The sequence below is a fragment of the Microtus pennsylvanicus genome, chromosome 1 (assembly GCF_037038515.1).
Source record: "Microtus pennsylvanicus isolate mMicPen1 chromosome 1, mMicPen1.hap1, whole genome shotgun sequence".
In the NCBI taxonomy this organism is placed as follows: Eukaryota; Metazoa; Chordata; class Mammalia; order Rodentia; family Cricetidae; genus Microtus; species Microtus pennsylvanicus.
This window is the reverse complement of record NC_134579.1, coordinates 29,064,141-29,090,665: the sequence shown is the minus strand read 5'-3', so window position 1 is coordinate 29,090,665 and position 26,525 is coordinate 29,064,141. Positions and strand designations below refer to the sequence as shown.

General features: G+C 48.3%; 1 protein-coding gene across 3 annotated transcripts in view; it reads right to left on the bottom strand.

The window, feature by feature from the left end:
* Eva1c (eva-1 homolog C) overlaps positions 1-26,525 on the bottom strand; it is a 74,509-nt gene that overhangs the window by 24,999 nt on the left and 22,985 nt on the right. The window contains exons 2-4 of one of the 3 annotated variants that reach the window (XM_075959520.1): positions 14,947-15,143; positions 11,899-12,022; positions 2,847-2,999 (exon numbers count right to left, since the gene is read on the bottom strand). In XM_075959520.1, coding sequence (XP_075815635.1) covers positions 2,847-2,999; positions 11,899-12,022; positions 14,947-15,143 — 474 coding nt within the window. The remainder of the gene's footprint in view (positions 1-2,846; positions 3,000-11,898; positions 12,023-14,946; positions 15,144-26,525) is intronic. The other 2 variants (XM_075959528.1, XM_075959538.1) reach the window with 2 other exon arrangements.

Below are 26,525 nucleotides of genomic sequence, written 5' to 3'. Positions count from 1 at the left end.
GTCCACCTCACAATGCAAAATACTGTCTTTCTGTCTGCAAGAGGCCTACAGACTTAGTTCAATCTAACCTGCATTTAAGAGCCCCATATCTCACTTGAGACTCAAGATGACTCTTTGCAAACCTGTAAAATTAGAACAACTCACCCATTTCTAAGACTGGAAAAGTGGGAAAGAATATTCATCTCAAAGCAAGACTAAAACCCGGCAGGGCAGATACTAAACCCCAGCATGTCAAGTTCAGCCCCTCTAGCACACTGTGAGGGGCGTGTCCCAAGCCATGCAATGGCTTTTCTGGCCACAAGGCTACTCTCTTGCGGCCTTTCTCAGTGAAGGCTGCTTGGTGTCCTGTAGCTATACCTTTCTGAGAATGACGTAACCTTGGCTCTGAGGAAGGAGAGGGAGAGTAGACCCGAGAGTGAGATCTAGAAGGCCTTACACAAAGGAGGACAGGGTAGCCTAAGAGAAAAGTCTGGGCTATGGCTAGAGGGGGCCCACTAGAATTGACTACAGGCACCCCAGGAAGTCTGAGGTGAGCTGTGACTTTTTATAAGCTACCCTCAACTGTGGGGTGTAAAAGTCCATATGACTTGTAGGGTTAAGGTTCCTTCTGACTTCCTCTCTTGAGAGTGTATTCTTTCTTAATAAATGCTCTCACCTTGCTGGCTACTATAGACATCCAATTCCTTGTTTCAAACACAAGAACCTGAGAACTTCAGCATTCACCCACTGCCTGCAACACCAGCGGCTCTATACATCACCTCATTTGTGGGCTTTCCACAGCGCTCCAACCCATGGTCAACTTCTGCCAGGATTCTCAAGGCTTCTCAGGGAAACCACCATGCTACCACAAGGACTGCCTGCTGTACACCTGAAAATCCAGCATGGCCTGGATGCCAAGGGCTAGCACCCACAGAAACTTTACCCGGGCCTGTCTGGCTCCAGGCCTTTTTCCAGTTGTTCCAATCACAGAAACTGGCATCTGTCCACACTAATCTCTCCAGTAAGTGGTTTCACAGCCACGCCCTACATTCTTATTCTCTGCTCCCTCCTTTCAAATCGTTCCCTTTGGTCCTGAGTTTTACTATAAGTCTGACTAAAAGCAGCCAATAATGGCCATGCAGCAGCAAGAATCTTTGTTGATTTGAAATCTCATTTACCCAGTGTTGTGGTTTAAAAGAAAATGACCCTCAAAGGGAGTAGCACTCTTAGGAGGAATGGCCTTGTTGGGGTAGGTATGATCTTGTGACCTTGTTAGAGGAAGTGTGTCACATTGGAAGTGGTCTTTGAGGTCTCCGATACCCAAGCTATGCTCAGTGTTATAATTCACTTCCTGTTGCCTGCAGATAAAGATGTAGAACTCTTAGCTCCTTCTCCAGCACCATGTCTGCCTGCCCACCACCTTGTCCTGCCATAATGGTAATGGACTAAACCCCTGAAACTGTAAGTCACCCCAAGTAAATGTTTTCCTTTATAAGAGTTGCTGCGGTCATGGTGTCTCTTCACAGCAATCGAAACTCTAAGACAGCTAATAAAGGAGTCCATTATCTTTACATGTGGTGTCCCCCAAGGTGTTAGGGTGTGGACACCACACAGTGGGGTTCTTTGCCACTTCATATAAGAATAGCCTCCTCCCTATTTTCTAAGAGGCTCCTCATTTCCATCTAGACTAATTCGCTAGTCTCTTCTTCACCCTCGTCAGAATTGGCCAATAACGTTTGTCTTATAGCCAAGCAAACTTTTCCCAACCCATTCCTCCAAACTCCTCTGATCACTGCCTGCCACCCAGTTTCAAAGCCACTTCCACATTCTCCAATAGAGATATAGCAATAACCATGTCATCTACTCCCAGGGCAAATTTTCTGTATTAGTTTTCTGGATTTTGTTTTGCTATAATAAAATACCCGAGCTGAATAACATTATAAAGAAAACAGGCTTATTTTGGCTCATGGCTCCAGTCCAAGGTCAAGAGCCTGTATCTGATGGTGACTTTTCTGGCAAAGTCTCAGGCAGCACAGGGTACCACATAACAAGAGACAGCAATGTCTGTAGATGTCTTCTCTGGTCTCACCCTCTTCTTTCAAAGCATTCGATCATAGGGCCTCCACACTGATAATCTTATCTGCCTCTAGTCACTTTTTTCATGCCTCCAAATGCCTCAGGAGCATTAAATTTCCATCACTTTAATGCCCCCTCCCATCAGAAATTAAATTCTGGCACATGAACCTTGGAAGACACACAAGACAAACATCATAAGGCCTTCAAAGCATGCACTCCTAGGAACACTACAGCACAATATATGCTTGTACTAATATTATACGTGCAATATTATAGAAGGTATTATAAACGATCTTTCGACTTTGCGATGTAGTGTTGACATCTAGAAACGTGTTGGGGCTTTTCCATAGCTATCTGATGGGCAGCAAGGTGGACACTCCTGGTAACAAAGGGAGCCGTCCCCACTAAGTATTTACAATTTGTGCTTGGGTGAACCCACAAGAGCAGAACTCGTGCATTTGAGAGCCTGCTCTATCCGTTCCTTTCTTGTTTTCTTATGGCCTCCTTTTGCACTGCTGGAAGGGCGTCTATGACTGGTAAACTATCGATCACTGACGAGATCCCAGCGCCTAGGACAGGGCCCTGACTACAGCAGGCACTCACCGAGTACCTCTGCGTAGAGTGACTGAGCCACCAGTAGAGTTGGGACTAGGAGCAAAGAGGCCACTATCGCGAGAACGAGCCGCTGTCCTTGACTTCCTCTCACGTGGTAGCAGCCACACCTCATTGCCCACCCACGACCACACTCCACTCAGACAACAGCCTAATTATAGCCAAATAAAGTCACCCACCAAAGGGGGGCAGCAGCTCAGCTTCTGAGGAACAGATGTCCCGTTGCTGGGTCCTCCGGCCGTAGGTGGCAGAGTAGATATTGAGGAACTTGGACTCGTGGCAGTGCAGCTTCAGCTCCTGGTCTTCACACACGGTCTTGTTTTTTAATTCATCTGCAGAAGAGGCAGAAACAGATTAGCCTGGCTTGGAAGACATGGCCGGGGACCATCTAAGTGGTAGCTGCTCACCCTGTGGACCTGCAGCCTTAGGAGGGCACAGCAGGATGGCCCTGCCTGCCTGGTGTTTCAGGTCCTGAGGGGTGGGGAGGGAGACCGCTGTGGGAAGCAGGTGGGGAGCAGCCAGAGGACAGAGCGAAGACCCCAGGAGTCACAAATGTGCAAACTGGAAAAGGCTTAAGGCATGGGCCAGGGCCACTCAGGTTCTGGGAAGTTTCTCTCACTGCATTTCAGAGCAAAGATTCATTAACAGGAGGAAGCCCCCTCCTGGCTCGAGACTCACGGACCACAAGCCCTTGCCACAGCTCCACAGCCACCTCTTTGTCGATCTGAATCTGGTGGACTTTGTTTACAAAGAATGCAGAGTGTGGTTGGGGTGCGTGGAGTCCAGATGGCGGTGTTTGCTTGTCTAGCATTCGTGAAGCCCTGCATTGAACCCCCAACCCCACGCAAAACAGATGAGATGGCTCACACTTGTAATGGGGAGGTATCTCTCTCCTGCTCTCCTTTTCTTTCTGGAAACAGATAGCCCTGGCTACCCTGGAACTCCCTTTGTAGACCAGGTTAGCCTGAAACTCACAGAGATCCATCTGCCTCTGCCTCCTGAGTGCTAGAATTAAAGGTGTGTGCCTCTTTAAGGAATCGTTTCTGACTCTCCAGACACAAAAGACTGCAGCATCTTCTCCCATTTATTCTATCTCTTCCTTTATCCACAGTTCCTCTCTCCTGGGTTTGAATTACCTTTAGTCAACCGCAGTTTAAAAGCATCAAACAGAAAATTCCAAGAGCCCGCATGCACAAAACTTTCATGGGAGTAACTGATACTGCTATTCTACTTCATTATTGCCTGACTTAGAAACCAAGCTTGGCCATTAACATGTGTTGTGTGAGGAGACTGCTGGGCTGGAGATACTGCTCAGCAGTCAAGATCATGCACTGTTTTTGTAAAGGACCTGAGTTTGATTCCCAGCACCCAAGTCAGGCAGTTCACAGGTTCTCCAGAGGTATCTGACACCTCTGGCTTCCATGAACAACCAAAGTCGTGTAGGAAGATAAGGTCCACCAGTCCAAAAGGAGCCAATCTGGAGTCTGCCTGGAACTGTCAAAGGGCCTGTCTGGGCCTAGCCAATAGGGAGCTACCAAGCAGTGCTTCCTGAGTGCCTAGCAACAAGCACTGTCTGAGGTTTTTGATTGTGCCTAGCCAATGAGAGACGAGCATGAGATGGCAACTGTCAACTGTCACCCAGCCTGGGTGCTGGGAGGGAGTGTAAGTTTCCCCTGTTGTTAAATAAAGGAGTCTGTTGTAAGTCTTCTACCTGACTCTCAGCGTTTGTGGTTGTTGACATTGTGCCTTTTCATCGTCTCCCCCTAGGAAGACAATGGGACCCAGCAATATATTCACATGAATATACACCTCCAACACATATCATTTTTAATAAATCTTAAAAAAAAGAAAAAGGAATTTTCTTTTTGATTTGGAATATCCACTAGGATCTTGGGATGTATACAACACAAAAAAAGGAACAACTCTATTTATTGTAGCTATATGATATATATCATACATATATATAGTATCGATAATGGGGATTGTTTGAGAGTATGTCCTGTGTGAACATCGTGGAGTACACATACACAAGTCTAGATAGCACAGTCCGTTCCATGCCTATGATACTTCTTTGGGTGGTTTGTTTGCTGTAATACTACAGGTAGAACCCAGGACTTCTTGAATGCAAGGTACACCTACTACTGAACTACATTCCCAGCTCTACACTCCTATGATGTGAGATGCAGTCTCTGGAGCCTGGGCTGCAAGCCTGCATAGCCCGCACAGCCTGCTGCTCTCCTAGAAGACCAAGCCCTACTGTATCACAACGCCAAGCTGCTGTGTCTTTAACACTGAGACACGCAGGACACATGTGGTAGAAATGCCAGGTGACAGTATTTTCAGTCCGGTTATAATCGTTAAGGACCTCTGTCACATATTTGGCTTGTCACCAACCATGTGTGAGATATCAAGACAAGGCAAAAGTTTCCAGGCAGATGGATGAACCGTTTGCTGAGACTGTGAGTGTGATCCAGGAGAAGATAGAGGAGGCTTGGTCAGAAGACAGGGATGTCCTCTGGCTGCGCTGGGATGAGAGAGCATGGCTCAGCATACTCACTAAAGGTCTTGAACTGTTCACTTAAAAAGGGTGGATTTCATGCTATACCAATTACACCTCAACACACTTTAGAAATAATGATAATTGGTAGTGAGGGGCTTTCCCTCAGTCCGATCCTGAGCACATTAAATGTAGCTTCATGCAAATCAGCCTTTTGATGCACTATCTTTGCAAAGCTTCTGAAAAGCATAGGCAAAAAGAGTTAATGGCAGACTGCTCCAGCTTGCCTGGGTGGCCTGGACTGGTCTGGGCTAGCCTGGACTGGTTGTGTGGAGGAAACCAGCTTCCCCAAGAAAGCTTAGATTTAGATATAAATATAGATACAGATCCAGATACAGATATAGATATATATCCTGAGCTCACATTTATCTTCTGCTCTGCCTGATTCCGTATCCTGAGACACCTCAAGACTCAAGAGCCAGTTCTCTCAGATGTGACCTGAGACTCACTGATGAGTTTTGAAGTCAGTTAGTAAACTGTTACCATCAAATTTAAAAGCTACAGAGCAGCTGGGAGTGGTGGCACACAGCAGTGGTCCCAGCCCTCCCACAGCCCAGGCAGTCTGAGGCCAATCTGAGCTACATAATAAGTCCCATCTCTAACCTGTCTCCAGAAAAAAAAGAAAAAGACAAAAAAGAATGATTAGAAATCATCAAAAATTTTAAAGGGCATTCCATACGGATAAACACTGGCGTGATCTTCAAAGATTGTCCTTCACTCGTGGTCATGGGAGCATACGTCATGTCGAGCCAATAAGTACAGTGTTTTTCTTATTGTGGGTTGGAATCCTAGTGGTTTGGAGGCTCCCACCATAAGCCTTCCAGAAAAGCAAATGTAGCACACAGCAGAGCTGGGACAGCTGGATGACCTCTGACAGGACCAGCAAGGCTTAAGCTCCAAAGTGAAAACATGAAAGGAAACAATCAGCAATGAAGCCCACCTTCCTATGACCTGGAAGCTCCTGTAGTTTTTCACCAAAGCCCAAAGAAGCAGAAAGAGCCAACCTTTTTTGTCACAGGCTGAGACACTTCAGATCTCAAAATGCCTACCAGTTTTGGCGGTGAGCCCTGGGGTTGGCTTTTAATATAGTCAACAGCCACTCCCTCATGCAAGTTGTAAACAGTAAATAGAAAATTCCAGAAGTCAACAATTCCTAAATTTTAAACTATTCCCTATTCTGAGTAGTGTGTCGTACTCTTTGGCTGCTGTGTTCTGTCCATACAGAACACGGATCTTCCTTTGCCCAGCATATCCCCTCTGTATATGCTACCTGCCCGTTAGTCCCTTCGTTAATTTTCTTAGTTTATCAGATTCATTGTCGAAATATTTATATTCAAATAACCCTGATTTTACTTCCTGACAGTTTCAAAGGACAAGAATATGAATGATGGCAATTTTATTATTACCATGACTATAAGTTCTGTTATTGGTTGTTATAGATCTCTACCTGTGCCCAAACTAAACTTCTAAACTTTATCACGGGTGTGCAACTATATGAAAATCATAGCATATACAGGGTTTGATAATATTTGTGGCTTCAGACATACACAGTCCCTCTTGGAGCATGTCCCCTCTGGATAAGGTCAGATGATTATACCTATATCTATATATCTATATCTCTATCTATCTATCTATCTATCTATCTATCTATCTATCTATCTATCTATCTATCTATATCTGGGAACATTCCAGGCAGGTGTCCAACCTGATACCATATATAACTAGTTATGAATGCAGCCAACACAAAATCACAGTTTACTTAATGTGTATGAGTGTTTTGCTTGCTTGTATGTATATCACTTGTGTCCTTGGTGCCCACAGAGGCCAGAGGATTCCCTGGTACTGGAGTTACAGACTTTTAAGAGTCTCCATGTGGGTTCTGGGGATTGAGCCCAGGTCCTCTGGAATAGCAACCAGTGCTCTTAATTGCTGAGCTGCTGTGGGACAATGGTCTATACCCTGTCACTTGTGTTTTAAATAAATGCTGATTGACCAGTAGCCAGGCAGAAAGTATACACAGGGCAACCAGGCAGGAAGTAGAGGCAGGGCAACAAGAATTCTGGGAAGAGGGAAGTTTCAGTCTGCAGTTGTCACCCAGACAGAGAGGAAGCCAGACACAGAGCAAGCAAGATGTGACTGTCTCACTTCGAAAAAGGTACCAAGCCACATGGCTAACACAGACAAATATTATGGGCTAATATAAGTTATAACAGTTTATAAGAAGTCTGAGCTAATAGGCCAATCAGTTTATAATTAATGTAGACCTCTGTGTTTTTCTTTGGGACTTAATGATTGCCGGCACCGGCAGGACAGAACCCCCCCCCAACACTTCCTGCCGTGTTGAGTCCTATATTGAGTCACTTGATTGCTTGCAAATGTGCTGTCACCTAAGAGCACATTTTGGGATCTATAAGGGCAGGGAACTCCTAACCTAGCTGCTGCTTTCTAGGAGGAGCAGAATTTGGTAGGACCTGGAAGAGTTTACTACATGTCTCAGCTCAGAGCTCCAGGCAGCTGCCCCAGGGTAAGTCATCACTGCCTCTGCAGAGAGAGCAGAGGAGCCTGGGAAGGCAGAGGCAGGACTGTGCTGAAAGGCAGCAGACACGACTTCCTGCAAATCTCTACCAGATAGAGAGCCATGCTAGGCACCCCACTTCCGGCAAATCTCTACCAGGTAGAGAGCCGTTCTAGGCACCCCACTTCCGGCAAATCTCTACCAGGTAGAGAGCCGTTCTAGGCACCCCACTTCCGGCAAATCTCTACCAGGTAGAGAGCCGTGCTAGGCACCCCACTTCTCCTACAGTACACACAGAGAGTCCTCGACCTGCAAAAAGCTATGGCCAAATAAATCCACCGTGAGTTAAAAAGCTGTCAAGTTGGAAATACAGATGTCATTTTTATATGAATATTTTTTTAAAAAAAATTAGATTGAAATACACTTAACACACCCAAGCTACAAACACATCATAGTGTCTCCTTGTAGTCACATGATCAATTAGGGGCCAGTGAGATGGATCAATTGTATTTGCTCTCAAGCCTGATGACCTGAATTCCATCCCTGGCACCCATATTTTGGAGGGAGAAAGCAACTCCTACAAAATGGTCCTCTGACCTCTACCTACATGTCCTGGCATGTTCCCACCCCACTCAGTGCAGCGATGTTTTAAGAGCCAGCTGGGAGCTATGACTGGCAGTCCTGCTAAGTGTCGCAAGAAAGAATCGTATTGCATATGGTTAGCTCAGGGAAACACAAAAAGCCAAAATTCGCTGGATTCAATCTCCAGCACCATAAACAGATAGATATTCAAAGTCTAGTTTCCCCCCCAGTGCACAGCACTTTGTGCCAGGGACCAGTTTACTTTGACATCGCAGCAGTGGCCTGCCAAAGGTGGGAGGGGCAGCAATCTACCATGGCGGGACAAGTTTGCTATTGGTCTTGCCCACAGCTGCAGCTGCAAGGCAATATTAAAATTCAGATGGGCATTTGCTTGCTTGGATTGTGTCCTACAACTCTGTACTGACTATGTACCCTGCCATCGCCAGCACCCAGGACCCTGCCAATGTCAGCCCTGGGCACATCACTGCTTGTCAGTCAGGCACAGCACTGACCAGAATTACATTAGGCTGTTTATTGGAATGTTAGCGAGCCATGACTTGGCTCAGCTTTACAAACTTTTCAGCAGCCCGTGTGGTGTGGAAGGGTCGTTATCTTCACTTCACAATTGAGCAATGGCGCTTCTGAAAGTGTCCAAGATCACACAACAACCTACAGCAGAGTGTCACCTACCTACAACTGCTCAGATCCAAGGCTGTCCTGAAACCACATTCCATAGAGCGAAGAAGGGAAGGGGGTGTGTGCAGTACATTCGGCAGAAAGATATTTTAGTGAGGTCTGTTGATCAACTAACTCTGCAAAATACAACCAGAGAGCCAACACCGTGTGTAGTGCCTGCCAGTTCCCCTTGGACCAATGCTCTCTTCATGTGGACTTTTCAGAGCACGACACTGGGAAGAGACACACAGGTCAACTGTACAATCGCACTGGGTGCAGCTATGAGCAGTGCGCACAAGCAGGGCAGGGTGGTGTAGACAGAGGCTGCCCAGTTTCATGACTGCTTAGACCCAAATAAGCACACAGGAACTATATTAATTACAAAACTGTTCAGCCAATGACTCAGGCATATTTCTAGCGAGTCTTACATCTTGAATTAATCCATTTCTATTAATCTGTGTATCACCATGAGGTTGTGGCCTATCAGTAAGGTAAGGTTCCAGCGGGTATCTGTCTCCTTTGACAGCTACACAACATCTCCCTGACTCCACCTACTTTCTCTATATATCTCTGTTCGGATTTCCCACCTGGCTTTGCTCTGCTAAGCCATTGGCCAAAACAGCTTTATTCATTAACCAATGGTTATAAAACATATTCACAGCATTCCGAGGGGAATCCCACATCAGGATAGGAACTGGAAAACAGGGTCTCTGCAGATAGGAGGGCTGCAGAAAAAAGAGGAAGGCGTAGAGAAAAATCTCACTCCGCCTTCCAAAATGCCATGACTCCGACTAATGGCCAGGTCACACTGCAACTCCATGGCTCATCTACTGTCCGGCCTTTCTCCTTGGGGCAGCCAGGGTGGGGCTTTGCCTACCCCACACCTCCCTGTGTAAACATTGCCCTGTTTGTCCCCTCCAAACTCATGCTGTCCGGTCCCCATTGGAAGCTTAAGAAGGTGGAAAGTTAACCTAACTATGGTGTTTAGAGACGGAACCTTCAGGGAATCAGGACTAGAAAAGGTTAACCAGGTTGGTGGGGTTCGGGGTGGCACGCCCATGTTCTGTCTCCAGCCCACAGTACCCAGGCTCTCACCGCCTCGGTCTCCAGTCGCTGACAATCTGAGGAACTGCTTTCATTAGAAAAGGTGGGCACTGGGGGTAGAGACAGAGAGGCAAACCTAGCGGCACTAAGGGCACAGTCACGGTTTTCAGCATCAGCTGCAGGGGGCCATGAAGAACTCAGAGACCGCGAAGTGATGGTCCTGAGCTGTTGGCTGAGGTAGGGGCTGTTGGGATATGGTGGGGGCGGGGGAGAGGCTCACAAAGAGATGTTTAGCCACTCTTCAATGTTTAAACTTGTTCGCGGCTATTTATGATCGTGTCTATGAGTGTGTAAGACAGTGTGTGTTTGGGTGTGCAAGGGAGTGTGAGACCACATGTGTGACACACACACACTTGACTGGGTATGCAGAATAGGGCACAAGGCTGTGTCAAGGTGTGTGTTGAGCCGGGCGGTGGTGGCGCACGCCTTTAATCCCAGCACTCGGGAGGCAGAGGCAGGCGGATCTCTGTGAGTTCGAGGCCAGCCTGGTCTACAAGAGCTAGTTCCAGGACAGGAACCAAAAGCTACAGAGAAACCCTGTCTCGAAAAATTTTAAAAAAAAAGGTGTGTGTTGATAAGGCATGGGAGGGTCTCTTTAGCGTGCTGAGTGGGTGTGGATGTGAGTGTATTCGCATGCACAGTATCAGGGGTGATTCTATCGTAGCCCTGCTGTCTCTGGGAGATGGCTGGAGAAAGGCCTGAGATCTGTGGACTGCTTTCCAGCATGCCGTAGAACAGTGGGTTCCCCCGTGACCCTGTAGCCCCACTCCCAGCACCAGACTACTAGGGTCTTAGAGCCGACAGAGGACAAAATGCGCAAAGTAAAAGAGTTGAGTTGGCATAGCAGTGAGAAAGCTGTAGACACCACTATTCCTAGCATGTGGGCACATACTATTACCACAATTTCTTTTCACTGAGTGGTTCAAGCAAGCCTGCTAGAAAGACAAGTGTTGTGTGTGAGAATCCTAGCTGTTAGTTTTTAGACGTGTGTATACACATGGGTGTGGGTGTGGGGTGTGAAACTAGAAAGGGGGCCATGGGAGATTTTAAGGAAGTGAAAAATAATGAGTAATAGAAGTCACGTGACATGAAGGTGGCCAGGGGACCACTGGGAGTGGACGGTAGAGGGGACTAGGGATGGAGAGGGAAGGAGTAGGATAGGATCAACCAGACTGCACATGAAATCACCATTACTTTCTATGCTGACCCAAAACAAACTAAGAAAAGGATGTCTTCAGGCTGAGCCCCGCAGTTTGTTGCAGGCATATCCCAGGTGCCTGGAAATGAGACCTGTTCCTTTGAAGAGGGATTTCTTAGAGCTCGTAGTGGGTTGATTACAACCTCTGTGTGCATGAGGGGTAGCCGAATCAATGGTGAAAGCACAGGAACCAGGACGGAGGAGATTGCTCCAGCACACGCTGGTCCACAAGAATGAGGACAGCCAGCTCATAGACATTGGAAGTGGTGGCTCTGTGGAGCCCATGTCTCTGAGCCCAAGGAAAGTCAAGCTTTATAACACAGCTCCCTTTGAAAAGCAGAATTTGTCCCTTACTGTGAGGGACGCCACTTGTATTTCCTCCCTTTATTTTCAGCACCAGTACAATCGAGTTTGATATCCAGAGAAAAATTTTTACATTTGTAGATTTGCACAGATGAGCACACACATGTATCTCTCTTTCTGATGTTCCTACTAGGGCTCTGAGGCTGGACGAACACCATGGGCAGAGGACTTTAGTCCAGAGTGTCCATGCCACTAGAGGTCAATCCCAAACACACTGCCCCCCCAGAAGTTACTTACTAGGCTGGCATTTAAAGGAGACCAGGAGGTATTTACTGCTTCCTGGGCAAAGGTCAGGTCCAAAGACGCGGCTATTGACCAAGAGGTGGCAGGCCCGCTGGTTCTGGCATTCATCCAGCACCTTCTGGAAGGAGGGGTAGAAAAGCATAGGCTTGTAAACTGCACAGTGTCTGACGGACCCCAAACCTGGGCTGTCTGTGCTCCGAGAACATGAGGTTCCCTGGCTGGCCTGAGCTGTCTAGGACGGAAGCCTACATGGTGGGTGTGTGGCTCCCTGTAGCTTTTAGAAGAAAGAAGCTGGGCCAGAGAGCCAGGCTCGTGGGAGAGCTGACTCAACCTGCCACCGTGGGCACACGGCTCAGCTTAAGACGTTCCATCCTTCAGAGGTTCCAGGGTACGTGAGTGATATCAAGTCACCTTTGATTGTTCAGCTGAAGGGCACTTCCAGCTTTAAAGCTGAGAGAGCCATGATGGCCAGGAAACATGATCCTACCTCCTTACCTTTAGAAATGGCTCCACACAGTCCTAGTGACTTCAAACACCCCAACTTTGCCAAATAAAATACTTAATGCTGATGCCCACCCTTGGCAAACTCAAGGGCATGGTCACAAGACTTTGTTGCTGAGTGATTTCTTTAATGAAATTCTCTCTCTCTCTCTCTCTCTCTCTCTCTCCTTTTCTCTCTCTCTCCTTTTCTCTCTCTCTCCTTTTCTCTCTCTCTCTCTCTCTCTCTCTCTCTTTCTCTCTCTCTCTCTCTTCCTCTCTTTCTAATTTTGGGATACCCCATACTGCATCATGGAGGGAATCATGACTTCTTACTGCTCCTCTAGGCTATGGCTTGCAGAGAAAGCTCTACATAGAATAAACTCAGGTGCTGGCCTTGGTTCTGATGAGAGAGACACCAAGTCCAGAAAAGGAAAAGTTCCCAAGCATCTCCTTGTACTTTAGGGCTGAATGCTGAGGAGATATTTGAACTTTTCTTTAGAGTTACTGTGTCATCTACCCTGCCACCACAGGGGCCAAGGACATGTGGATCTGTCAATCAGAAAGCATTCCCAGGGGAACCCTTCATACCCCTAGGAAGCCCGGCTCTTAGATGAGATACACACTGGCAAGGCTAATGGTCTTGGTAAACCACGCAGCCTCCGGCAGTTACTGTAAGTCCTCTCCATCGTGACCTGAGGGCAGGCTCCAATCGTGTGACCAACTACCTTGACAGCTATTAACCTGTTCCTACCTCAAACCCCACTGCCTCTCAGAACATGAGCTGACTCAGCTGCCAATGTGGTGTTAAGTCCCAGGGGAAAGGCACTCCTGTTTGCTGGGTGAAGGGGGCATGTGTAGGGATGTCCTGGCCAGCTGACCCTCTGAGCAGCAGCAGAACTGCACACAGATGCTGATACAGCAGCCTACATGGAGCTTCCTCTTCCCTCGGGGCACCAGGCTGGAGCCAGCAGGCTGGAGCTGGCAGCCGGTTGTCCTCCCATCAGGTAGATACTCTGTCCTACTGGGTGCTGGCACCTTGGGAGGTAGCAGAGAGCCTGGGCACCTGGGTTGGGTGAGGAAGGGGTCAGGGCCAGCTGTAGTATGGCTCTTAGATGGGAGGTCCCAAAGGGAGAAACCGAGGCAGGGCGGGGCACCCAAAGACACTAAGCTTGACCTCCAAAGAAACTCTCGTCACTCATCACAGTGCGGAAGCCATGTCAAGGGGACCCAGCCAGAGACGGTCTGCTGTGCTGTTTACCAGCTACCGACTGCCCAGATGCTGCAGCTTTGGGACAGAGAGCAAAGCAGTATGAAGAAAAGAAAAACCTTTGCATCATCTAATATGTTCGCTTCTCCTTAGACCTTCAGATAAATTTACCTTCCCCTACCTATTCTGTGCCGACCATGATGAAGCCGACCTTCACCTCGCCACTTGCTGTAAAGAACTTGAGAGCCATTAAACACCATCACCACACTAAAGCTCAGGCCGGTGATTTTATGATCTTGGCTGGGTAGCAGAGAGGGCAGATTACAAATTGCTTGGATAATGCTGACCAGAGTGGCACAGCCCTGTAATCCCAGCTGCTGCGTGCAGACAGCGGGATGGAAGGTTCATGGCTACCTGGGCAACAGAGCAAGTTCAAAGCTAGCCTGGGTAACTTAGCAACGCACTGTCTCAAAAATGAATAATGAAAAGGGGTGGAGACTATAGCTTGCCTAGGGGTATGGTGCTTGCCCAGCCTGCAGGGGGTCCTAGGTTCAGTCAATCCTCAGGAATGGAAAAGTTGCATGCATAACTGACAACCACAGTCTAAAACCACCAGGGAGTGATTTGATCTCTATATGTACCAATTTCCCCAAGTATGCCCAAGGAGGAAGAGAAGAAGGAAAAGGGGGAGGAGAGGGAGAAGAAAAGAGGAGGGGATAGGAAGAGAAAGAAGAGGAGGAGAAGTAGAAGAGGAAGAAGACAAAGAGGAGGAGGAAGAGGAGAAGGAGGAGGTGGAAGAAGAAGTTGTATTATTCAGAAGAAAAAAAATTCGACCAAGACCACTCAAAATAGCTCTGTATGAGAATAACATGATGTCTACAGGTAGAGAAACAAGCCACGAGAAATGGAGGACAAGTGTTGCTATGTCTCTTGGGCCATTCTCTAAGAAGTTCATCGTGACCACCAAGGCCAGCATCAGAGGCACTTGGGTTCCCCCCCCCCCGGGCGCTTGTCAGTGATGTGGACTTGAAGGTTGGATCCAATATGGCTGCTTGGCTTCATTACAGTAAAGACTGTGCCTATGACTAACTCCACATGGAAATAATGCTAAGGGAACACGTCATCACATAGAGTTCCTTTGTACTGTATGGCAAAGTCCTTAGAGAAGCAAGTAATAGCTCACCTACAAAAACTAATGATCTATAGTAATTGGGGTTTTCACCAATTTTTGCTTTGAAAGAATCATAGAATCACACATAGATGAACATAGAAATAGAGAAAGAGAGGGAAGGATAAAGAGAAAAGAGAGGGAAAAACCTATTCCATGATTTTAACACATCCACGAAACGCAGTACCTGCAAAGTGGTGGAGGCCACACAGGTCAGGTTGTCTTCCCTCTGGGAGGTGGGCTCCTGGGAGCTACACATTTGGTAATCTTGCCCATAAAATGCCGATTGGACACTTATTGTTGAATGCCGAGGGCACTGTAGGTTCAAATAGTCCCCATCACAGGCATAGGCGGTGTGGTTTTGCAGGAGTTTGGTTAAGTAACCTGGAAAATATTCAGCTGGGTTACAGGAGCCCCAGGAAGCCCCCCTCCCCATTCCTGCATAGATTTCAGGGCAAGGAGAAGCTAATGTCCCTGAGGCAGGGGCAGCGCTGGTATGGAGGGCAGCTTCTGCAGCAGATCTGAGGCAGGTGACCAATGAGGTCACAGGGGTCTGTGGGGCCAGATGGGACTTTCCAGTGTGAACTGGGTACCTTGGTCTATGATGGCTTGGTACGAGGCTGGGAGGGCTCCATCCCTTTAGGCAGCACACTAAGGGATTGGCCACGAGCCCACGGAATCTGGAAGAGCTTCTGTAAAGCAGGAAACTATGCTGTGTGGGTGTCCCTGGGCATGTGGACACCCGTTCTGAGGAAGAATTGGCTTTTCTGATCTCCAGGCCTTCCTGGAGTTAGGGGTGCCATTCAACTTCAGGAAACCACTCCTGGGCCTGCCTCGCCCCGGAGAGGAAAGCTGGGGAGGGCTACCTCCATAGCGTAAGGCTTGCCAGGAAGAAGTTGGGGGAGGAGGTTAAGGGTAAGAAATACAGTGGACCTTTGCTGAGGACCGAATAGTGTATTTCCAGACTCCTGTTGCTTCATTTGCAAACAGGACAGCAGGCATAATTTGCTGGAAGGAAGGCATACTGAGCTCGGGAGAACCCTTGATGCCTTCTGATTAGTGTCCCCATCAGGAAAAAGAAAGGCAGAAGGCAGTGACTGAAATGACAGGGACGCCAAGGATGGCAGACCCCAGCAGAAACTAGGGGTGCAGGGAGTGGGGCTTTAGAGGGTGTGAAGTTCTGCCAGTGCCTCCATCTCAGACCTCTGGGACTGCAGAAGCAGGGGTTCTGATGTACGCGCCAGCCATTTTGGAAATTGTTCCAGCAATCACAGGACCAAAAATAGGCTCTGCATCGCTGTCTCCCTGGTGATGTCTCAAGCAGTCAGAGGAGCCAGGCTGGGCCTGGACTCTGAAAGCTCTGAGGACCTATAGCCTGTCAGGTCTGGAGCAAGGGCTGGTTCTCAGAAATGAGGAAGTGAGTTCTGGCCGGAATATAGATTTCTCTTCCTCCTTCTCACACCTCATAAGGTCAACAGCAAGGCTGCTGGGAGCAGAGCCAGGGACTTTCTGCTGAGGTGTGTGTGGGATGTGCTGGGCAGACTCTCACAGGGAGGCATTGGGAGGGAGGGCAGCTCCAGAACATAGATTCATGCACAGGCGACCCACGTCTTGTGAGTCCCATTCAGGTTGCAGAATCTCTTAGAAGTATAATTCCTGACTGAAGGTACCTGGGCCTCCTGGAAGCTCACAGGCAAAGAGGCGAGGCAGACTGGTCTAGAGTCCTTTCGTTCATACATGAGTGTTCTGAGGGAGGCTGCAAATGCCCACCCTGCCCCTACCTTTCTCTCCTCTCTGCCAGTCTGTCTGTCTGCCTCCCCTCTCTCTTTCTCTCCTCTTTCTCCTTCTCTTCCTCCTCCTCCTTTGGAAGTCCACCTTGCTCAGAGAAGCAAAGTCTAATATGGACAGCAAAAGGAAATAGGGCGCCAGTGTGAATCTGCTTTTCGCTCATCTGTCTTCAGGCCTCAACTGCATAGGCTCCTGGCGCGGCATGCTGGGAGGCTGCTTCTGACAAAGTGACCGGTACTAGTGGTTCCGAATTTCTTTATGGCATCTCAACACCCTGTGGGGCACACTCTGCCTGAAGGAAGGCAGGGTGGATACTTGGGAGGGCCAGCATCTACCCTGAAACGTGCTAGGCAGGGACCCCACTGTTAGTTCCCTTTGGACATCTCCTTAAAATTTCCTGCCCATCAACCCCCAATTCCCAGAACCCTGCCGAGTGAACAGCTGACTGCAATTTCAAAGTAATACTCAGAGGATGACTTTGGCTTAAAGCTTGTTTATTCGAAAGATGGTTTGCTGCTCTAGTAGATAAAGGACAGAACAGGGTTCTGGAGAAGGTGGGGTCATGAGACAGGAGAGCACTGGCTCCTGGATTCCTGGACAGAAGTCCTCTGTAATAGTTAATCTTGATGATATATGACATCACCCGCAGGCATGTCTGTGAGGTTTCCAGAAAGGTTTAACTGAGGGGGGATGACCCACCCCAAATGCAAATGGGGTCTGCAGACTGAATAAGGAGTGAAAGGGGGCGCTGGAGAGTTGACTCAGTGATTAAGGGCACTGGCTCTGCCATCATGTGTATCAGAGCACAGATTCCAGCACCCAAATAACAAGCCAGGCGTTCAGTGCGTGCTTGTAACCCCAGCTTCAAGTGGGGCAGAGACAGGCTCACTGGGGCTTGCTGACTTCCAGCACAGCTGAGAAAATGTAAGCTCTGTGTCCCCCACGTCAGAGAAATAAACAGAGAGTGATAGAGGGGGGACCTGATGCCCTTTTCTGGGCTCCGGTACACACACAGGTTCATGTACCAACACACACATGCAGATACGCTCACAGAAGAAGAAAGGAAGGAAGGAAGGTAGGAAGGGAGGGAGGAAGAAAGTTTAGTTTGGAAAAAAGGAGAAATCCAGATGAGCCCCTAATGCTCTCTTTGCCTCCTGACAGGATACAATGTGAACACCTCTGCCATCCTGGATACAATGTGAAATCTCTGTCGCCTTGGATACAGTGTGAACATCTCTGTCACCCTGGATACAGTGTGAACATTTCTGTCACCCTGGGTATAGTGTGAACATCTCTGTCACCCTGGATACAGTGTGAACATCTGTGTTACCCTCCTGTGGCCATGACAGATTCTACCTTCAAACAGTGAGCTTCTTCCTTGAGTTGTTCTTGCTCAGGTCATTGGCCACAGCAATGAGGAAAAGCTCAAGTACAAACTGCCTGCTGCACAGACCGTCACAGACTCCTTTGTGCATCTGTTCTCTGTGTGTGCATGTGTGTGCCCATGCACATGTGTGAGTGCATGTATATGTGCTCACATGTACATGGGGGCCAGAAAGCAATCTCTAATGCCTCCTTTTGGGTGTTGTCCACCTTTGTCATTGAGAAAAGGTCCCTCATTGTCCCAGAGCTTTCCAAGAAGGCTAGCCTAGTTAGATGGCCAGCCCATCTGCCTGCCTCCACCTCTCGGTCGCTGGAATTACATGGGGCTCTACCATGCCTGCTCAGCATTTTTTCATATGGGTTCTGAGAATCAAGCATACACTTTACTGGCTGTCTTAGTTAGAGTTCTATTGCTGTGGAGAGACATCATGACCACGGCAATTCTTATAAGGGAAAGCGTTTAATCGGATCACTTACAGTTTCGGAGGTTTAGCTTATTATCACCATGGTGTGACATGACATGGTAGCCTGCAGGCAGACATGGTGCTGGAGAAGGAGCAAAGAGTCCTGTATCTTGCCTTGAAGGCAGCAGGAAGTGGCCTGTCTCACTGGGAGTGACTTGAGCATATATAAGACCTCAAAGTTACCACAGTGAGAGGAATTTTACTTCTTCCAATAAGGTCGTGCCTACTCCAACAAAATCACACCTCCTGATAATGTCACTCTCATTGTGCTTATGGGGGCTGATTACCTTCAAACTACCACACTGACTGAGCTGTCTGTGCTGTTTTGAGACACTAAGTTTGCAGCAATTTGGTTTCTGCAAGAGACTGATGAAATGACCTGGTGCCCATGAAAGACACAGAATTCTAAATTCAAGAACTGTTTTTAAGGAAAGATTTAAAAAATAACTGTGCTTGGACTAAAGTCAGGAGAAGCCTATGCATACATGCATTTGTATGTATCAATATATATCAAATGAATTCTAGATCGTGTGCAAATTGCATTTCTTACTTGAGCTGTGGCCAACAGATTTGAAAGTGAATATTGACAAGAGACTGCTTGAAAAGAGGCCTCCTGGGTCCCAGTATAAATAGAGCAAAGGAAATGAGTGCAGGAGAGGGATAAAATCCAGGGGAATTGAGATCCTGCCAAGAAGGGTCATAAGCTCAGAAGGCAATTACAATTTCTGAGCCAGAAATCCTTTGAGGACCCAGCATTGGAATGTCACAGAGGGGGCAAGATGGCTCAGGGTGTAAAGGTGCTTGCCACCAAGCCTGACAACCTGAGTTCAATCCCGGGGACCCACATGGCAGAAGGAGAAAACCAATTCTACAGCTTGTCCTCTGACTGCCACGACAAATGCCATAGCAAGAATGCACCCCCCCCCCCGCACGCGCGCGCGCGCGCGCGCACACACACACACACACACACACACACACACGTGCGCACACACACACAGAAGACATGTAATAATAGCAGAAATAGAAATATCCCAGGGCAGTCATAGAAGAGAAACTGAAGGCGGAGAAGTTTCAGTGCTATAAGTGGAGACCCCCTCTGGATCAAGTACACCTCAAAAGAAAGAGACATGGAGCAGCCTGCTGCCAAGGTTGTCCCTGAGTGCATCTGCTTCTCCGGGGTGGGGGACCCACTCTTTCCAGTGTGCTGTGCAGCCACTGTGCTTAGCTTCCCCACGCCTTGCTTTCTCGGATGCTCCAAAAGGCAACATTTTTCAGGAGAGAGCTGCCACTACTGCCTTTGGTTATGAGTTCTCTCTGGACCATATCGGATGAGTCAAATGCTTTCCAGCCTCATGGTCTCAGGCAGGAATTTTACAATCTAACCCTGTTTACCATCTCAGGATAACACTGAAGTAAATGGTTTGGTTTTGGTTCTTGAGACAATGTCTCAAGTAGCCCAGGATGGCCTTCGTCTTGCTGTTTAGTTGAGGCTGATGTTGAATTCCTGACCCAAACGCTGATATCACAGAGGGATGCCACCACATCCTGTTCATTTTGGCTATTTTATTTTATGTTGTGACATAAAATATGCTTACACTGTATCCCAGGAGCCTGCCCCATAATTTACCGTGTTGCCCAGGCTGGCCTCAAACTCATGGCAATTCTCCTGCCTCAGTTACCCAAATTTGGGGTTTCCAGGTATGATCCACAACGCCCAGCATAAGTGAGTAGAAGTGCATATTCTTCATAAAACATCTGTCTTTAAAATCCAGTGTTGGCCGAGGCACTGTGCTGGTTAAACTTGTGGGTGAGGGCTGGTTTGGGCAGTGGGTACAGACCTTTGTCAGCCCTGGTGCCTGAGCACATCTTAGGATTATTGCCCAGATTCTCTTCCTGGCAAGTGGCCACACTAAATTACCAGAACTCCGGCAGCTTCCTCAGCCAGAATCTTCCTCAAAGGAGCACCTAAAAGGCCGGGCCTGGGAAGATCTCAGAGGAGACCAGATAATGCATTTTTATGTTTTCCCTTTATAAATAAAGATGAGGAGTTTGCCTAAGAATGGCAAACTAAGGAGCTCTAAGGAGCGGTGGGAGCTGGGAGTTGCCTTCCATCTTTGGGAAGATACAAAGAAGGGAGGCCAGGTGACTCAGCTCGTCAAGATGCCTGACCCAACACCTAATGACCTGAGTTCCATGCCCAAAGCCCACGTGGTGAAGAGAACCAACTCTTGCAAGTTATTCTCTGATGCCCACATAAGTGCCACAGTGCTTGTGTGCACCTCACCCACAAAGAAATAAATGTGGTCAAATGTTTTGAGTAAAGTTGTGAAGAAGTCAGGTCTTCGTTACTGACAGTCATTCTCGAGAGCACCCTCTTCACACTGATGGGGAGAGAGCAGAATCCTGAAAACGGCTGATTTCTATAGAAACACAAGTGACCCACAAGAGTAACAGGTGTTAGGTATGGTGGAGGGAGGTTTCACAGACTAAGCTCGGGGCATCATGGGCAAAACCAAGAGTTAGCTTAGTGCTTCTGTGCAGAACGCCTCTGAGCGAGGTGTGCCACGGGCAGTGAGACTCCTGATTAGAGCAGGCACACAGACCCACCAGCTGCACAAGGTATCTAAGGACTCAGACTAAATACACTATTAATTCCTGTGTGTGTGTGTGTGTGTGTGTGTGTAAGGTCCAGAAAGGGACTGGTTTTGTCTGGCAATGCCAAACAATGACTGAGGAGATGCTGAGACAACAGGAACTTGAAGCCACGGGTCACGTGATACCCACAGTCTGAGGAAAGAATGTTTAAGCAGTTAGCGACTCTTCTCTACTCCTCTACAGTCCAGGGCCTAAAAGCAGAGAATGGTACCCCCACTGTCTGCCTGCATCTTCCCACATCAGTTAACACCATCAAGACAAGCCCCCCGCACATGCTCACAGGAGGACCTGACCAGACAATCCCTCATTAAAACTCTCTTCCCAGGTCTACTGGCTAGTTTGATGTCAACTTGATGCAAACCGAAGTCATCTGAAAGGAGGGGACCTCAGTTGAGAAAATGCCTCCGTAAGATCCAGCTGTAGGACATTTCTTAATTAGTGATTGATGGGGAAGGGGCTGGCATGTTGTGAATGATGCCATCCCAAGCGGTCCCATGATGTGTAAAAACACAGACGGAGCAAGCCAGGTAGCAGCGTTCCTCGGCCTCTGCATCAGCTCCTGCTCCAGGTTCCAGACCTGTTTGAGTTCCTGGCCTCCTTCCTTCAGTGACGGACTACAGTGTGGAAGGGTAAGCCAAGTAAACGCTTTCCTCCCCAGTTCGCTTTTGGTCATGGTGTTTCCTTGCAGCAATAGAAACCTTAACGAGGACACCACGAGACTCTAGATTGTGTCAAGTTAACGATTAAGAGTGAGCACCACACACATGTTTAGAAGAGGCCAGTCGGGCTATCGATTTGTCTTCCCTCTTTCTCTTTTGAAGCCAGAGGCTCTCCAGGTTTTCCGTGGACTAAGGCTGCCTGAGTAACTATGTGTGCAAAATCCATCAGTCATCGGCCCCACATGCAGGTGCTGAAGTCCCCGAATCACCAGAGGACAATTTCACAACCGTTCTGGAAAGAGAATGGAATTCAATTTTCCATCCTGGCCTTCATCTCATCTCTTTAAGAAAACAATTGAAGTGGCACCCTCTTCTGCTGAAGGCTTCTGATAAGAGACCACGCCCTTCTGTTCCCACACTCCAGAGGTGTCTCTACATGACTGAAGTTCGTTTCCAGAAAAAGGTAGTTTTTCTTTCATGTTTGTTGAGTGTGTTTAGAGCCCTGAGTTGGCGCTCTTATGGGTTTTGAGGCCACTCCGCAGGCTACGAGCCCACCATTAGGCCCTACATGCCAAGAGCAGCAAGACCAAAAAGTGTACTTGAGGTGGGGGCTTTGGCTAGGAACATCTACTTAGAGGTAGAGTTTTGCTTACTCAGTATACTCAGAGCCCTGGGTTCAAGCCCCAGCACCACCCAAACCAAAGCCAGGGCTCAGTGTGGGTAAGGAGAGTACTTGCCTAGTATCCTTGAAGCCATTAGAAAACCATCTCTGAGCACTTTAGAAGGAAGGACCTACAGATAAAGAACACCAGATCTGTCTATGTGTTTCAAGATACCAGAGGGGGAACCACAGGAGGCCAACGGTGCCAATGGTAGTGACCCTGGTCCCAAAGCACAGCAGATAAGAAGAGGAGAATTGAAGCTTAGCTCGGAGGTGCATTCTGCAGGGGGGGGGCATTCACCTTGTTTCTAGTGGTTTCTGGGGGCGGGGACTGCCGTAGAACTGGCCAGTGGACGTTCTGGACCATGTGAACAGGACAAAGGTGATGTCTGCCACTTGGAAAGCTGGTCCCTGAAACCGGCCTCTGTGGAATGCCCCTGTTCCTGCTCTCCTACTTGCTATCCTAGCTGGACATGAGCAGCGTGGGACTCCAGAAGACGGGGCTGTCCCAGGAGGGAAGCAGCCTGCATCTTTAAGTGATTGCACGGAGTAAAGCCTCCTCGATTTTCCAGTCTCACAGGACAATGGTCCAAGCAGGAACTACCCCTCTGTTCTGGTCTGCCACAAAGAGTTGGGAGTTCTTGGTTCAGCTGCTAGCCAGCTCTGCAGTAATAATCTGGAATCCTTACAGCTGTTGCTTACATTAGGTAAAAAGTTGATGAGACTCTGAAAAGTCACCAAAACCACCTTGCTGTTTCATTTTGTGATGGTGTTCTTGATCCTGTTCCACCAGCTCTCCAAACCTCACCAGGGAAACCATTTCTTTGAATTAAGAACTTGCAACAGGGCACTGGAGGGATGGCTCAGTGGTTAAAAGGCACTGGCTGCTCTTGTAGAGGCCCCAAGCTTGGCTCCCAGCACCCACACTGGTCAGACCATAACCTTCTGTAACTCCAGTTCCAAAAGATCCAACTCCCTCTTCTGGCCTCCTCAGATTCCCACTTGTGCCTACATACAGAAAGACAACCACATATACATGTATGAAAAATAAAAACAGATCTTTAAAAATCCCAACAACTTGCAACTGGGTAATGGGCCTCATACCTGTAACCCCTGCATGTGGGGTGCATGCATGGGAGGGGCTCTGCGAGCTTGAGGCAAGCCGGGTATTTGCAGTGAGTCCCAGGCAGGGCACCCAGGGCCAGCCAGCGAGATCCCATCAGAAAACAAAACCAACAAGAACAGCAGCCAAGCTCTTACTGCTGGGAAGCCTCAGGTGAGGTGAGGTAAGTTACGCAGGACAGAGGAGAGACTGAGGCCGCGTGGGTTAGCCTCCAGCTACACTATCCGCTGTGCATCTGCCCTAACCACGGTTTGAGCAGAGCTGGAGACCTGTAGCCTCTGGCGGAGCGCTAAGAGAACACAGACTGATGAGTGTGGGGAGAGGTGGGCACTGAGGGCGGCCTTGGGTGACACTCTGGAGAGCCCCAGTCATGACTAAAAGGTACCAGGGAGGGACCAGTGAGGCTGCGAACTCTGCGGAGGGAAGACAAGCTCTAGAACCTTCCCCCGTCAGCTCTCATTGGAAGGCCGTTCATGACTGCTGCCACCCTCCCTCCTCTGTATAACGGGAGGCTTATGCCCCCTCCCTTCACAGTTGTGAGCAGGGCTGAAAGAAAGCTGAGCAGAAAATCCCATAGGGCGATTGAGGACACGCAGTCCCTTCCCTGGGGAGAACACGAGGGCTATGGTTTGCACAGGGTTTCTGTGTGTCCCCCATGGGTTCAGGTGGAAATGTAGTTATTATCTGGAGGGGTTAAGAGGTTAGACACTTAACCAGACTACAGTGTTCAGAGGCTGGCAGCTAAACTTGGGTGATGCCATCAGAGCAGCGGCCTACAATTCAGTGCTGGAGGCTACATGAGCAGCTGGTGAGACCAGCAGATGCACCTGCTCGTGGGGTGCCCTGTGGGGCCTCAAGGTTCCTCCAGCAAGGGGAGCAGCACCAGGTGTTGACCTTTGACCTTGAGCAGGAACTATGAGCCATCTTGTATAAGGTTACCCACCTTGAGGTGTTTTGGTTACAGTATTGAAAAATGAGCAAGTAAGATAAAGACAGAAAAACAAAAGAAAGGGATTCGCCCAAAGAGGGGAAGAGCAGCCAACACCCCAAATGTGCCGCTTTCAGGCTTAGTGAACTCAGAACTGTAGCATCCTGGGGAAGAGGAGACGAGGAGAGGCTCAGCGTCAAGACAGAATGATGTCATGAGTCACTTGACTCCAGTTCTAGGCAGCTGAGAAGGCACGCACACATGCACAAACACACACACACACAAAGACATACGTGAACACACATGCACATACGAGAGAGAGCTAGAACACATACACACAGAAAGAGAGAGAGAGAGAGAGAGAGAGAGAGAGAGAGAGAGAGAGAGAGAGAGACAGAGAAACAGACACAGAGAGAGAGAGAAAGAGAGAGAGATTAGCTTTTCAAATGCCTGATGTCCAGTTCCCAGGCATCATCCATCAACACAACGACTATTCCTCTTGACAGTAAAACTGCTTGGCTGTCTTAAAGCCAAACAATCCTATTGCCAAAGGCATAAAACACAAACTTTCCCCATATGCTGTTCAATAGCACTCAATATCCAAGTATTCCCAAATGTCTCAATATGGAAAAAATAATCCTAACAATTATGGGCTTCCATGTGATGGCCACTCTTGGTTCTGCGGCTTTTCTGCCTTAGGCTACGCATGTTTCACATCGTGGGGGGGGGGCACCCCGCCACATGCGGGCTTCCCACCTGGAGCCCCTCACACTGTTCCCCAGACCTCGAGCTCTCCTTCCTCCGGCCTTTCCCTCTCGTGTCTCTCTGTGTACTGACCCACTCACTTCCCCCTATCCAATCACATATGGCTAAAGTAAATATTTTTTTTTTGTGGATATCCACACACACAATTATGCATCTGATGTGGGATGCCCCTCTGTATGCTGTGAATGTGTTTTATTGCCATTGGTTAATAAAGAAGCTGCTTTTGGCCAATGGCTTAACAGAGTAAAGCCAGATGGAAAATCTGAACAGAGATGAAGAGAGGGAGTAGGCAGAGCCAGGGAGACTCCGAAAGTAGCGGCTGAAAGACACCCGGAACCTTACCTGTAAACCACAAGCCTCATGATAAAATACAAAATAATAGGAATGGGTTATAATATGGTTTCTGTGTGATTATTCGTGTCTGGGTGTCTGGGAAACAAGCGAGCAGCCTCCGTCTGCAGGCGTCACTCTAAAATGCGCACAGGCTAGAGAGGAGTCTAGTCTGTTAGAACATGGTGCTACTCATGTAGAGGATTTGCATTCAGCTCTCAGCACCTGTGTAGGATGGCTCCAAACTTGTGACTCCAGCTCCAGGGGCTCTGATACCCTCCTTGAACTCCTCAGGATCCTGCACCAGATGTACACAGACCCACCCTACCATCCACATATACACAATCTACAATCATTTTTAAGTAAACCCTCTCCAAATATAGGAATACATCCTGAGAATTATGTCATGTGGTAATTCTGGAGTAATACAAACATCACAGAGTATACTAATACACACCTAGCTATGTTATGATGTTACAGGATCACTGTCATATCTGCAGGCCATTGTTGACTGATGTCACTGAGCAAAATATGGCTGTGTTCATCTGTGAGGAGTTTAGATGCTTATGTTGGTACCACCCCAACTCTGCCATAATTATTACTGCATATGGTCAGTGTTAGCCACCACCCCCACTCTGCCTTAAGTACTACGGGAGACACATGGCCAGTTTTTCCCTTTAAAATGCTTTGTTTTATCTATGGCTGTGTCTCTAGTACCTACAAGTGTGTGTGTGTGTGTGTGTGTGTGTGTGTGTGTGTGTGTGTGTGTGTGTATCTGTCTGTCTGTCTGAGAGCTGAGCAGCAGGCGGTGAGTCCTCGTGAGCTTGCAGATTTTCTCTACAACATGCTGCATGTATGTGTGCTATACACAGGAGGATGGTTCCCGAAAGGCCTGTAGATACCAAAGTCCTCAGACCTCAGGTTCCTTACACAAAGCCGCAGGAAACCACAGAAAGATGGGAAGACTAGCCAGGGCCTCTGGGTGAGTTTAAAGCCGAAGAGTTAGAAGT